At 50.1% G+C, this 11981-nt stretch overlaps 1 protein-coding gene across 1 annotated transcript; it reads right to left on the bottom strand.

The window, feature by feature from the left end:
- Positions 1 to 7068: 7068 nt before the first annotated feature.
- GATA1 (GATA binding protein 1) lies at positions 7069 to 9982 on the bottom strand. Its single transcript, XM_040265900.1, has 5 exons — positions 9757 to 9982; positions 8892 to 9269; positions 8642 to 8787; positions 8006 to 8131; positions 7069 to 7577 (listed from the first exon to the last, which is right to left on the bottom strand). The coding sequence occupies exons 1-5, from the start codon at positions 9974 to 9976 to the stop codon at positions 7206 to 7208; spliced, it is 1242 nt and encodes a 413-aa protein (XP_040121834.1). The 5' UTR covers positions 9977 to 9982; the 3' UTR covers positions 7069 to 7205.
- Between the last annotated feature and the right edge of the window lie 1999 nt (positions 9983 to 11981).

The following is an 11981-nucleotide window of genomic DNA, read 5'->3' as shown; positions in this document are numbered from 1 at the left end:
CTCTTCCTTCCTTTTCCTTTCTTTTGGTTCCCTTTCTTTCTTTTCTCCATCCCTTCCCCTCCTTTTCTCTCCTTTATGTTCTTTTTGTCTCTTTAAAAGTGTAAAAACAGGTTGCAGTCTGGCTTTGGCCTGAAGGTCACAGTTTGTGGATCCCTGCTGTACAGTGTCAGTCTTCAGTTTCCTTTATCTGGCTGGGATTCTTTCACAGGATGAGTGCAGAGGTTCCATGCTTCCTGAGGAGTGGCATTCCTTTTATGTGAGGTGTGAGGATAGGGATTCATAGAAAAGGTCAGGTTATTTCTGGTGTTCTTGTACTGGGTCAAGCAAATGTTCCTGGACAGGGATTCCTATAGTTTCTGTAGTGTTCCTCTACGGAACTAGGCAGGGGTTTCCATACAGGAAATAGCCAGTTGTTTCTAGGGAACTCCAGGCTATGCATTCCTACACAAATTCAGGATGAGGCTCCATAGACTGCATTATAACAGGTTCCTATAAAGAGGTGGTTGTGGTTGTTTAGTTGCAAAGTTGTGTCCAACTCTTGCAGCCCTATGGACTATAGCCCACCAGGCTCCTCTGTTCATGGGATTTCCCAGGGAAGAGTACTGGAGTGGCTTGCCATTTCATTCTCCAGGGGATCTTCCCCTGCTGCTGCTGCTTAGTCACTTCAGTCGTTTCTGACTCTGTGTGACGATATGGACTGTAGCCCACCAGGCAACGCTGTCCATGGAAGTCTCCAGGCAAGAATACTGAAGTGGGTTGCCATGTCCTCCTCCAGGGGATCTTCCCAACCCAGGGATTGAACCCTGGTTTCCTGCATTCCAGGTGGATTCTTTACTATCAGAGCCACCAAGGAAGCCCAAAAAGAGATTATGTAGCCCAGTTCAGGGTCAGCACAGGTGTTTCTGTAAAGGTTCAGAGCTGTATTCATACAAATTCAGGATTAGGTGTTCATGTCCAGATTCAGTCTAGATTATTATTAATTGTGCTAAATTATGTTAGCTGCTGTAAAACCTAGAATCTCAGAGGCTTCACAGATGCATGTTTATTTCTTACTCATACAAAATCCATTGGGAATATTTATTACTGGTCATTCATGGTCCCAGGCAACTTCCATTTTGCAGCTCTGCTCTCCTCTGAGCCCTTGGAGTCCTCACTATTCAGCTAGTAGATGGGGAAAGAGAGAGTCGAAGATTCTATGACAGAATTTTATGGAAGAGGTATGAAAGTGTAGTATGTCAATCTGCCCACATTCCATTGGTCAGAGCTCTGTCACATGCCCATATCTAATTATAAGGGAGGTGGGAAAAGTGGGTGAGCCTAGGAAGAAAAGGAACAGGTTTCAGAGCCTACAGCAATGCCTGCTACAGGATTCTGTAGACTCCACAGAGCTATGCTGTCCAATGTGGTAGTTACTAGCCACACACTGAGCCCTTGAAATGTGACTAGTCCAACTTGAGATGTACTATAAGTATAGAATACACACTGAGTCTTTTTTTTTTGAATTGGTATAAATAAATGTATCAATAATATTTTTGGGGGGGTGAGCTGTGTCATGGGGGATATTAGTTCCCTGACCAGGGATCAAACCTGAGACCCATAAAGTGGAGAAAGAGTTAGTTGCCCAGTCGTGCCCGATTCTTTGCAACCCAATGTACTATAGCCCACCAGGCTCCTCTATCCATGGGATATTTCAGGAAAGGATACTGGAGTGGGTTGCCATTTCCTTCGCCAGGGGATCATCCTGACCCAGGGATCGAACCTGGGTCTCCTGCAGTGCAGGCACATTCTTTACCAACGAAACTACGAGGGAAGGGCCCCTAGAGTGGAAGTGCGGAGTTCTAACCACTGGACTGCCAGGGAAGTCCCAGCAATAACTTTTATATTGATTAAAATAATTTTATTTATTACTGACTGTGCTCAGTCTTCATTGCTGTGTGATCATTCCTCTCATTGTGGAGAACAGGAGTAACTCTAGTTGTGGTGCTTGGGCTTCTCATTGCAGTGGCTTCTCTTGTTGCAAAGCATAGGCTCTAGGGCACGTGGGCCCAGTAATTATGGTTCCTGGGCTCTAGAGCACAGGCTCAATAGTTGTGGTGCTCGGGCTCAGTTGCTCCGCAGCATGTGGGATCATCCTGGATCAGAGACCGAACCCATGTCTCCTGCATTGTCAGGCAGATTCTTTACCACTGGGCCACCAGGGAAGCCACTATATCGATTACATATTGAAATGAAATACTGTTGGTCCTTGAACAAAATGGATTTCAATTTGTGGGTTCACTTGTATGCAGCTTTTTTTCAATACATATTACTGCTACATGATCCAAGGTTGGTCGAATCTGTGCTTAGTTGCTCAGTCTTGTCTGACTCTTTGTGAGTCTACAGATGTGAACTGCTGATGTGGAGAAACCAAATACAGAGGACTGACTATAAAGTTATACAAGATTTTCACTGCTTGGAGTTGTCAGTGCCCCTCCCACCTTGTTGTTAAAGTGTCAACTGTACTCAATTATAGTGGGTAAAGTATAAAATATATCATTTAAATTAACGTCACCTGTTTTTCTCTCTTTTTAATGCAGCCGCATGAAAATTTAAAATTACACATGTGACTAGAATTGTACTTCTTTTGGACAGCACTGCTATCGAGAATTCTCTTTAATGTATCAGGACAGGGGTGGAGGTGGAGGTTTCTCCACCTGTAGAGGTTTCTCTACAGGGTCAGGTTGTTTTGTCTTGTCTGAGGTCCGAAGAATGACCCTATTATCTGGTAAGCCAGGTTTGTAGAAAAATATGAGGGTTGGAGACATTGTAGAGTGAGAGGGAAGGATGTGAAGGCATTGTTTTCTTGGGCAGATTAAGCGTGGCTGTTCCTTTAGAGGACAGAAGGGTGGTTTTCTGTAGAGGGTCAGGCCAAAGGATCATAACATACTGAGGCCAGGTATTTCTCCATGGGATCAGAGCTGGGTGGCCAGAGATGCAGATCGAGAGACTCTTTTAGGGGTTAGGCCAGGTTTGTTTGTTTGCTTGCATGTTTGGTTTTCATTTTGTTGGGGTTATAGCCAATTAACAGACAATATTATGATAGTTTCAGGTGAACAGCAAAGGGACTCACCCATACATATACAAGTATCCATTCTCCTCTCAACACCTCTCCCATCCAAGTTGCCGCATGACATTGAACAGAGTTCTCTGTGCTACAGTACGTCTTTGTTGGTCATCCATTTTAAATGTAGCAGTGTGCATGGTAAGTCACTTCAATGTTGTCCAACTGTTTGCAACCTTGTGGACTATTGCCTGCCAGGCTCCACTGTCCATTGGATTTTGCAGGCAAGAATACTGGAGTGACTTGCCAGTTTCTGCTCCAGGAGGCCAGGGTTCTTGTACAGACTCAGGACAGGTGATCATGGTGATTCAGATTCTGGATTGTTTAACAAGGTCAGAGCAGAAGTTCCTGTGCAGGATAGATGTTTTTATACTGGTTCATTTCTTGGCGTCAGAGGTTCCCTTTGAGTGTGAGAGCAGGGTTTTCTGTACCAGCTCAGGACACAAGTTCCTGAAGGGACTCAGAGGGTGGTCCCACGCAGCATCAGGACAGAGATCCTGTGCAGACGTAGGACACAGTCACCTTCACAGATTCAGGTGAGGGTTTCTTCTGTTGGGTTAGGACAGTGGCTCCTGTAAAGGGCAAAAGTGGGGCTTCTGGGACAAGGCCGGAGAAGGGGCTGTCATAGAGAGTCACAGGGCTTCCCATGCAGGGTCACAGGGGTGTTCCACAGGGGAAGGTTAGGAGTTCCTCTAAAGGATCAGGTCAGAGCTTCCTATAAATGAGTCAAGTTAAGGAATTCTGTGGAGAGTCAGGATAAAGGTTTTCTGCTTAAAGTCTGGTTAGAAGTTCCAGAACAGTTATAGTCAAGGCCTCCTGTAGAAAGTCATGGCCCTGGTGCAAACATAGGGTAAGGAGGGGAAGCCCTGTACAGTGTCTGGGAGGGGGATCCTGTGCCAAGTGAGACCATAGGTGGCTGCATAGGATGACATATGGGCTTAAAGTTGAGGATTAGGACAGGTGTCCCTAACACAGGGCTTCCTGTGTAAGCTCAAGACTGAGGTTCATGTTGAGAGTTAGAGCATGAGTTCCTGCATGCTCTGCATGGTGGGTTGTGAAATCAGGCTTGTTGTGCAGAGTGACGTTAGGAGTTGTTGTCCACCATGGAGGCAAGGGCTTCTAAACTCAGTCTGGATTTTCTGAACTCACTAGATTTTCTAGTGAGTGAGATATTTTGAAAATGCTACCTGGAGGGCAGGGCTCCAGTACGTTGTGAGGACAGAGGTGTCTTGTCCAAGGTCAAGATAGGATTCCTATAAAGAGAGTGAGACTTGGGAAGAGGGTCAGGACAGGCATTTCTGTTAGGGGTGGTACAGGGACTTTCTTTCAGTGGGAGTTCCAGATTGCCAGCAGGAGTAAGGCAGAGGTTCTTGTGCCACGGGAGGCCAGGGGTTCCTCCTGTGCAAGGTGAGGGCTGGTGTTCCTGTCCAGAGTCAGGCTGGGTTTCCTGTTGATGATTAGAAAAAGGGGTTCCCTAAGAGTCCCAGAACTAGGTTTCTGTACTGGGCTTGGGGAGCCATTCTTATAGCGGGTGCAGACCCAGATTCCTGAGCAAGGTGGGGCCAGGCACATTTCCACACAGGTTCTGAGAGGGGTTTCTATTCAAGATGAAGACTAGGCCTCCTCCAGGCTGAGAGGGCTGGGGTCCTGTAGGGGCAACCAGGCTTTTACAGGGCCAGGGCCCTTGTGGACAGTTCCTGTAAGGAGTGTGTGGACCACTATGATTCTCACATGGGCTAGTGTAGTGACTGCTCTGAAGGGATGCTGCTCTGTTCAGGACAGCTACTCACGCCTGCTGTGTTCAAGATATGTGGGCCCACAATCCCCACCTGGGGGCTCCAGGGGAGAAACTGTACAGAGAACCAGACCAATTAAGTGTGAGGTTTTGGGGCTCCAAAATCACTGCAGATGCTGATTGCAGCCATGAAATTAAAAGACACTTACTCCTTGGAAGGAAAGTTATGACCAACCTAGATAGCATATTCAAAAGCAGAGATATTACTTTGCCAACAAAGGTCCGTCTAGTCAAGGCTATGGTTTTTCCAGTAGTCATGTATGGATGTGAGAGTTGGACTGTGAAGAAAGCTGAGTGCCAAAGAATTAATGGTTTTGAACTGTGGTGTTGGAGAAGACTCTTGAGAGTCCCCTGGACTGCAAGGAGATCCAACCAGTCCATCCTAAAGGAGATCAGCCCTGGATGTTCTTTGGAAGGAATGATGGTAAAGCTGAAACTCCAGTACTTTGGCCACCTCATGTGAAGAGTTGACTCATTGGAAAAGACTCTGATGCTGGGAGAGATTGGGGGCAGGAGGAGAAGGGGACAACAGAGGATGAGATGGCTGGATGGCATCACCGACTCGATGGACGTGAGTTTGAATGGACTCCGGAGTTGGTGATGGACAGGGAGGCCTGGCATGCTGCAGTTCATGGGGTCGCAAAGAGTCGGACACGACTGAGCAACTGAACTGAACTGAAGACTCACTATAGTGAAGGGAGGGTCACCCATCTAAAATCCACTCCTTAAACTCAGTGTGGTCAGGGTGAGTTCTGAGCCTAGCTTTTCATTAGTCAAATGAGCATGAATGCAATTTCCTCAGGCTTTTTTTTTAGGTGTTCATGAACTAAGGCAGCTGAAGTCTCTCAGCTGTTGCCGACCCACAGTGAGCACTCAGTTAAAGGTGCTGTTTGCTGTTAGGAGCTGCTGGAAAGCCTCGGCCAGCTGTGGCGAGCCACTTAACCTGTCTGGTTTAGGATGTCATCTGACTGCTCCTGTGTAAGGGTTTGTTAAATGGAAGTACAGGTTCCACGTTTGGGGAAGCAGTTCACCCTGGTGAGTAGGTAGGTGTGTTGGGGCGGGAGCTGGTACTGTGGGGAGCTCCCTGACCTTCAGGGTTTAAATATCACCCCCAAAGGGCACTTTGTCCTCCTAATCTCCCCCGCTCATTCTCTACCATTTCCCACAGGGTTGCAGGCCTATCTGGGTTGAGAGAGTTAAGAGATAAGTGACAGAAAGGCCCATAAACAGCCTCACAGTCCTGCACTGGCCTTCTGACCTACTTGACGGCTACCATTCCGCGCCCTCCTTCCTCCCTTTCCTGTCCTTAGATGTCTGATGTCCCTTAGAAGAGGGTTCCTGGCTTACACCAACTGAAACTGGTGGCTCAGACAGTAAAGAATCTGCCTGCAATGCAGGACACCCGGGTTCAATCTCTGGGTTGGGAAGATCCCCTGGAGAAAGAAATGGCAACCCACTCCAGTATTCTTGCCTGGAGAATTCCATGGACAGAGGAGCCTGGCGGGCTACGGTCCATGGGGCCGCAAAGAGTCAGACACAACTGAACAACTAACACATACATTGTCAGCCACTCGGAGACACTGGGACATGGCCCACGCCACATGATATGCTCACACACATACAGACTTGCACAGAAATACTGTTGTCACCAGACCCACAAAGACATTCTAAGACTCAGACCCTCATGGTCCCACTGCTGTGCCTCACACACCATCATATAACAGTTCTTATTCAATGTTCCGAGATGTGTATGGATCCACTTCTGTGCCCAGTGCACATGCCGTCATCCTGTATCAAAGATCACCCCGCTGGTGCACAACCCCACACGTTTACTCAGCACATGATGCCGCTGACACACTTCCACATACTTCACACATTCACCCCTGCCTGGCCTTTCAGGGGAACCTGGAGTCACGCACGTCATGTCACACAGCCTCATCCCTATTGCCCGCCGCACACTGGCTCCCACCATGATGTGTCGGTGCACGTGCTATCTCATACCACCTGGACGCTGTCACACTTGGTTTCACATATACCATTACAATTGTGAAGCCCCATGTGCCATCTCCCATGGTCACACATGGCAGCTCACAGTGTCATGAAATAATTGTGGACACAGATACATACACACACCCCAGTCCCACACAGACTCACACCTCCATTTTCAGGACTCTGGTGGTTTTATTTTACGGAAGCTTTGAAGGTCCAGCCCAAGGTTTTTCTGGGTCCCAGAAGGTTGGATAGGATACACTGCTGGCTAGAAATGGGGAGGGAACACCAGACCCTGCCCTGAGGCCGTGCTCTGTACCCTCATGAGCTGAGTGGGGCCACCACAGTGGTGGTGGTGGTGGGAGGCACAGGACCTGTGGGGAAGGAGCCTGTGGGTGAGCCCAACAGGGGTCCTGGGAATGGCATGATATGGCTAACAGGCCCTGACAGCACTACGGGGCCCAGGCCTTGGTAGACATGGGCAGTACCAGGTGGGCCCAATGTCAAGCCTGAGGTCACCTCCCCACAATTCCCACTACTGCTGCCCCCAGCCACCACCATGAAGCCGCCAGATGGTCCTTCTGCTGGTCCTGTAGCTCCTAGGCTGGATCCCCGTTTCTTTTTCCCTTTCCCAGATGCCTTGCGGTTTCGAGTCTGGATACCGTCCTTCCTCATGGTCAGTGGTCGGTTCACCTGCCAAGAGGGAGGCCATGGCTGTTTCCCAGCTCCACATCTTGCTCTCTGACTCCTCCAGGGATGACCAATTCACCCCACTTCTAGGAACAGAGAACTTATTCAAGGATTAGGGAATGTGCCCCTGATATGACAAGAATCCTGAAGTTTTCAGGCTGTGAGTTTGGGAAAGGCTTTCAGGTTGATGGGAGCTGCCCCTGGTCTAGGGCAGGGCAGGGGAGTGGAAATTAGCTGATGGCCTAGGGAGGAGGTGACAGGCGGGAATCAGGAGAGAGGGTGGAGGGGTGAGAGGGAATGGGGGGTGGAGGAGGGGTGAAGGAGGAGGAGGGAAGGAAATATCTAACGGAGAAAGGAAGAGGGAAGGGGGGAGGGGAAGGAAGGGAAATGGGAGGAAGGAGAGGAGGGAGGCTCCAAGGGCCCCAGGTCACCTGGTGTAGTTTGTAGTAGAGGCCGCAGGCGTTGCACACAGGGTCCCCGCTGGCGTTTCTCCGCCACAGTGTCGTGGTGGTTGTCTGGCAGTTGGTACACTGGGTCCCTGCCCTTTTGCTGACAATCTGGGGGAGGGAGCAAGTAAGTATGGGCACACTGCTGGGTGGAGGACCAAAAGGTGAGGGTCAGTTTGAGGGCAGGGTTTGCTTCAGGGTGAGGGCTAGGGTTTCTGTGTGGGTAAGGAGAGGGCCTCCCTGCCAGGATAGGCATTGGGGGTATTTTATGGGGCGCTACACAATTTGCATGTAACTTTGGCCATCCACTGGAATCATTATGGGAATTAGAAGTAATCATGACTCCCCTGCATCCCAGCCAGTTCAACCAACACATCTGAGGAGGGTCTCAATCCCTAGTGGTTCAAAGTGCCCCAAGGTGATCCCAGTGTGATGCAAAGGAAGAAAAGTGCAGGGAGAGGATAGAATTCCTGCTTGCAGCCTATGTTTGGTCAAGGATAAGAGGTACTGTACACAGCTGGTGGATGGGGAAGGAGCGGAGCGTGTGGGTTCTTATAGATCATCAGGACTGGGATTTCTGTGAAGGTTGAGAACAGCAGGGATGCCAGGGCTTGGTGTTACCAGGCGCTTCTTGGGCCGGATGAGAGGCCTGTTCTGCCCATTCATCTTGTGATAGAGGCCACAGGCGTTGCACAGGTAGTGGCCTGTCCTGTCCCGCCGCCACAATGGTGTCGCCGTTGCTCCGCAGTTCACGCATTCTCTGGCTTCTGGTGGGATAGACAGAGGGGAAGAAGGAGTTAGTCTCAGACCAGCTTTCCCTTAGGTCACCCCCACCAGCCTCAACCTCCCAGTCCCTTTTTGAGAACCTCACCGCAGGGGGTTAGGGGCAGAGTTCCACGAAGCTTAGGGGAGGAATAAGGTGCTGGATTGAGGGGGCTCCCAGTGGGAGAAAAGTAGGTACTAGAAAAGTCAGGACCCCCGTAGGCACTGCTAGGGACTGGAATTGATGCAGGTGGTGCAGTCCCCAGTGTCAAGAGGTCTGGACTCATCCGCTCCGTCTTTAAGGTCTCCAGGAAGCTGCTTCCCCCTTTCCCATCCAGATCTTCTGAGGCCTGGGGAGAGGAGTCCTCACGGGTGGGGCACACAGTTGAGGCAGGGTAGAGCCCGGTCTTGCCATAGGCCCAGCTAGTATATGGTGAGCCCCCGGGGATCCCCTCCATACAGTTGATCAGTGGGTACACCTGAAAGACTATGGGGGTATGGGAAAGAAAGAGGAAAGAAGAGAAAGAATCAGTCTAAATTCATCTTACTTTCAGGGTCTAATGATGCCCAAGAGCCTCAATATGGTGACCAAGTTTCCATGCTTTGAACGGGTGACCAGAAGAACTGCTGGCGTTTGAGTGACTCCAGTGTTCTGGGCCCTGTGGTTGCTCTGTCCCCTGACTTCCAACATTTCCAAATGAGCTTTGAGGATGACTTGTTGGGATTTGGAGCCCCATATATTACCTGGCAACTCCAGCCACTGTCTACTTCCATCATTGCTTCCCGGTATGGCTACCCCAAGAGGACAGGTTGGGGAGCAATGTCATTCCCAGTTCTGGACTTGACTAGGAGTCAGCACAGAGATGTGAAGCCTTATCCCATTTTCCAGAATTGACTCTTGGAAGGATTCTGGGTCTCCATGGCAACCTTGACAGCACAGAGCCAGTGCCAAGATAGCCACCCAAAGAAGTTACCTGGGGAGTGTCTGTAGGCCTCAGCGTCCCTGTAGTAGGCCAGTGCGGCAGCTGCAGCCGTGGCAGTGCTGGCAGCAGTGGAGGAGGCTGCTGTATCCAAGCCCTCAGACCCGGGGGGAAAGAAGACCCCCGACTCTGGTGGTGAAGATACCAAGGCAGGGTCCATAAACTGGGGTAGGGGCTCAGAGGTCCCCAAGGCCCCAAGGCCAGGGAACTCCATGGGGCCTCTGGGGTTTGACCTGTGAGGACAGGAGGGGTCCTCAGACACAGAAACCCCCCTCTCCCCTCTCTTCCTCCTTTCTCCCTCCTCCCACTCCATTCCCTTAATCCTCTTACCCCACTTTTCCACCTCCCGAGTATCCTCCTCTTGCCTCCTCTGTCCACCCTCATCTCTCCCTTTTCTTCCATTCAATTCTCTTACTCCCTATCCTGCCCCTTTTCCCTTCTTCCTCTTATCTTTCCTCTCCTCCTTTTCTCTCCTTCACACCCTCCTTTTACTCCTCTTCTGTTTTGTCTCCTCTCCATTTTCTCTCCCCATCTCTTCTTTCTCCTCCTCTCCCCCTCTTCCTTCACGTTCTACTCTTCCTCTTCCTTCCTTCCTCCCTGCTCTCTTTTTCCCTTCTTCCTCTTCCTCTCCCTGTCCTTTTCTCCCTTGTCCCCTATCTCTTCTCTCCTTCCATCTCTTCCTCCTCTCCCTCCACTTTTCTTAGCCTCCCCCCTTCCCCATTCAACAACTGCTTCACTCTTCTTTCCTTCTCTTCCTTTGTCCTCCCCTCCCTTCTTTTGTCTTCATCATTCTCCTTTGCCTCCCTTTCTGCTCATCTCTTTCTCCTTTTCCTCATTTTCTCCTCTCCTCCTCCTCCACTTTCTCTTCTCCCTCTACCTCCACCCCCTCACCCTCCTAGGAGTGTGTAGGTGGGGTGGGCTGAGCTGCAGAACCAGAGTCCCTTGAACTCCTTGGTCATTCCCCAGACCTTGGGGTTCAGCCTCCTGTCTCCCCAACTTCATCCCTATCTGTTGCATCTTGCCTTCTGACTTTCTCAGAAACCCCATGATTTCCGGCTTGACTCTCCCCTCCTCCACCTCCGTTGAGTGTGCAGACAGAGGGCCCCCTCAGTTCCTCCCTGTTTCATGGGGGGGTCAGTACCCCCACTGCTTATCTCTGCCATCCCCGCCCAACTTTTGAAATCACCCCAAGGCCTGTGGCTTCCTCTGAGGAGGGGGACAGGTGGGAGGTGTTCCCTCTGCCTGTGCCGTGTCCTCTGGAGAGGTCTGCCATAGTTCTGCTTTCCAGCTCCTTCAGTCCCCAACATCCCCAGGCCTTAGTTTCCCCATCTGCTGGATAGGAGGTGGTGACAGGGGTCTTTGCCCCTTTGCCTCTATTCTTCTCTGTGCGTATCTCTTGTCTCCTTGTGTCTCTTTTCCCCTACCCTGCTTCTTGTCAAGTCTGTCTCTATTTCCCTCCCATTTTTCTATGCTACCATGATTCATCTTGCTCTCTCTGTGCTTTTATAAATGTCTGTTTTTCCTCCTCCCCTTGTCTGTCTTCCCATGTCTCTGATTCTCTTTCCATCTTTATCTCTCTTTTATCTCTTTCTTTGCTCTCTCTATATTTTTCTGTTTCTCTTTTTCCCTCTCCACTCATCTCTCTGAATGTCTGTATATCTCTCCCGCTCTGTCACTTTCTGCTTGTTTGTCTCTTCCTTCGTGTTTCTCTCTGGGTCCTCCGGCCTTATTTTAATGTCTTTCTCAATGTTCCCATACCCCTGATCATACCCTTCTGCACACAACCCCAGTTGAGGAGTCAGGAAACCTACCCTTACCCTTGACTTGCCCTGTGAATCTGAAGGCCTCGGTCTTCCTGTCTGTAGGGTGAAGTGACAGAGATAAAGAAGACCACCTTCCCCTGCCTAAGTGACCCATTGTATTGCCTATGTAGACAGGCTCACAGCTGGGCCCTGGGTTGGGGTTGTGCTAGGAAAGAGACGGGCCTGTCAACGGACCCACCATCAACCTTCTTTAGGCCCCGGGGCACCTTCTGTCTTCTCTGGGAACAGTGTCTTGCCTCCTCACCTCCAACTCCATCTCTTTCCTGTCTGTCTCGCTGTGATTCTATCTGTGAGTCTCTCTCTGCATTTCTGTCTCACTCTCCTTTTCTGCTCCCGAGTCTCCCACTCTTTTCTGTCTCTCCGTCTCTCTTACTCTTCCTTTGAGTCTCTGGTTTT

This window comes from Oryx dammah, unplaced genomic scaffold (genome assembly GCF_014754425.2).
Source record: "Oryx dammah isolate SB20612 unplaced genomic scaffold, SCBI_Odam_1.1 HiC_scaffold_23, whole genome shotgun sequence".
Classification (NCBI taxonomy): Eukaryota; Metazoa; Chordata; class Mammalia; order Artiodactyla; family Bovidae; genus Oryx; species Oryx dammah.
The sequence above is the reverse complement of the archived record's forward strand: the minus strand, read 5'-3'. Positions and strand labels throughout refer to the sequence as shown.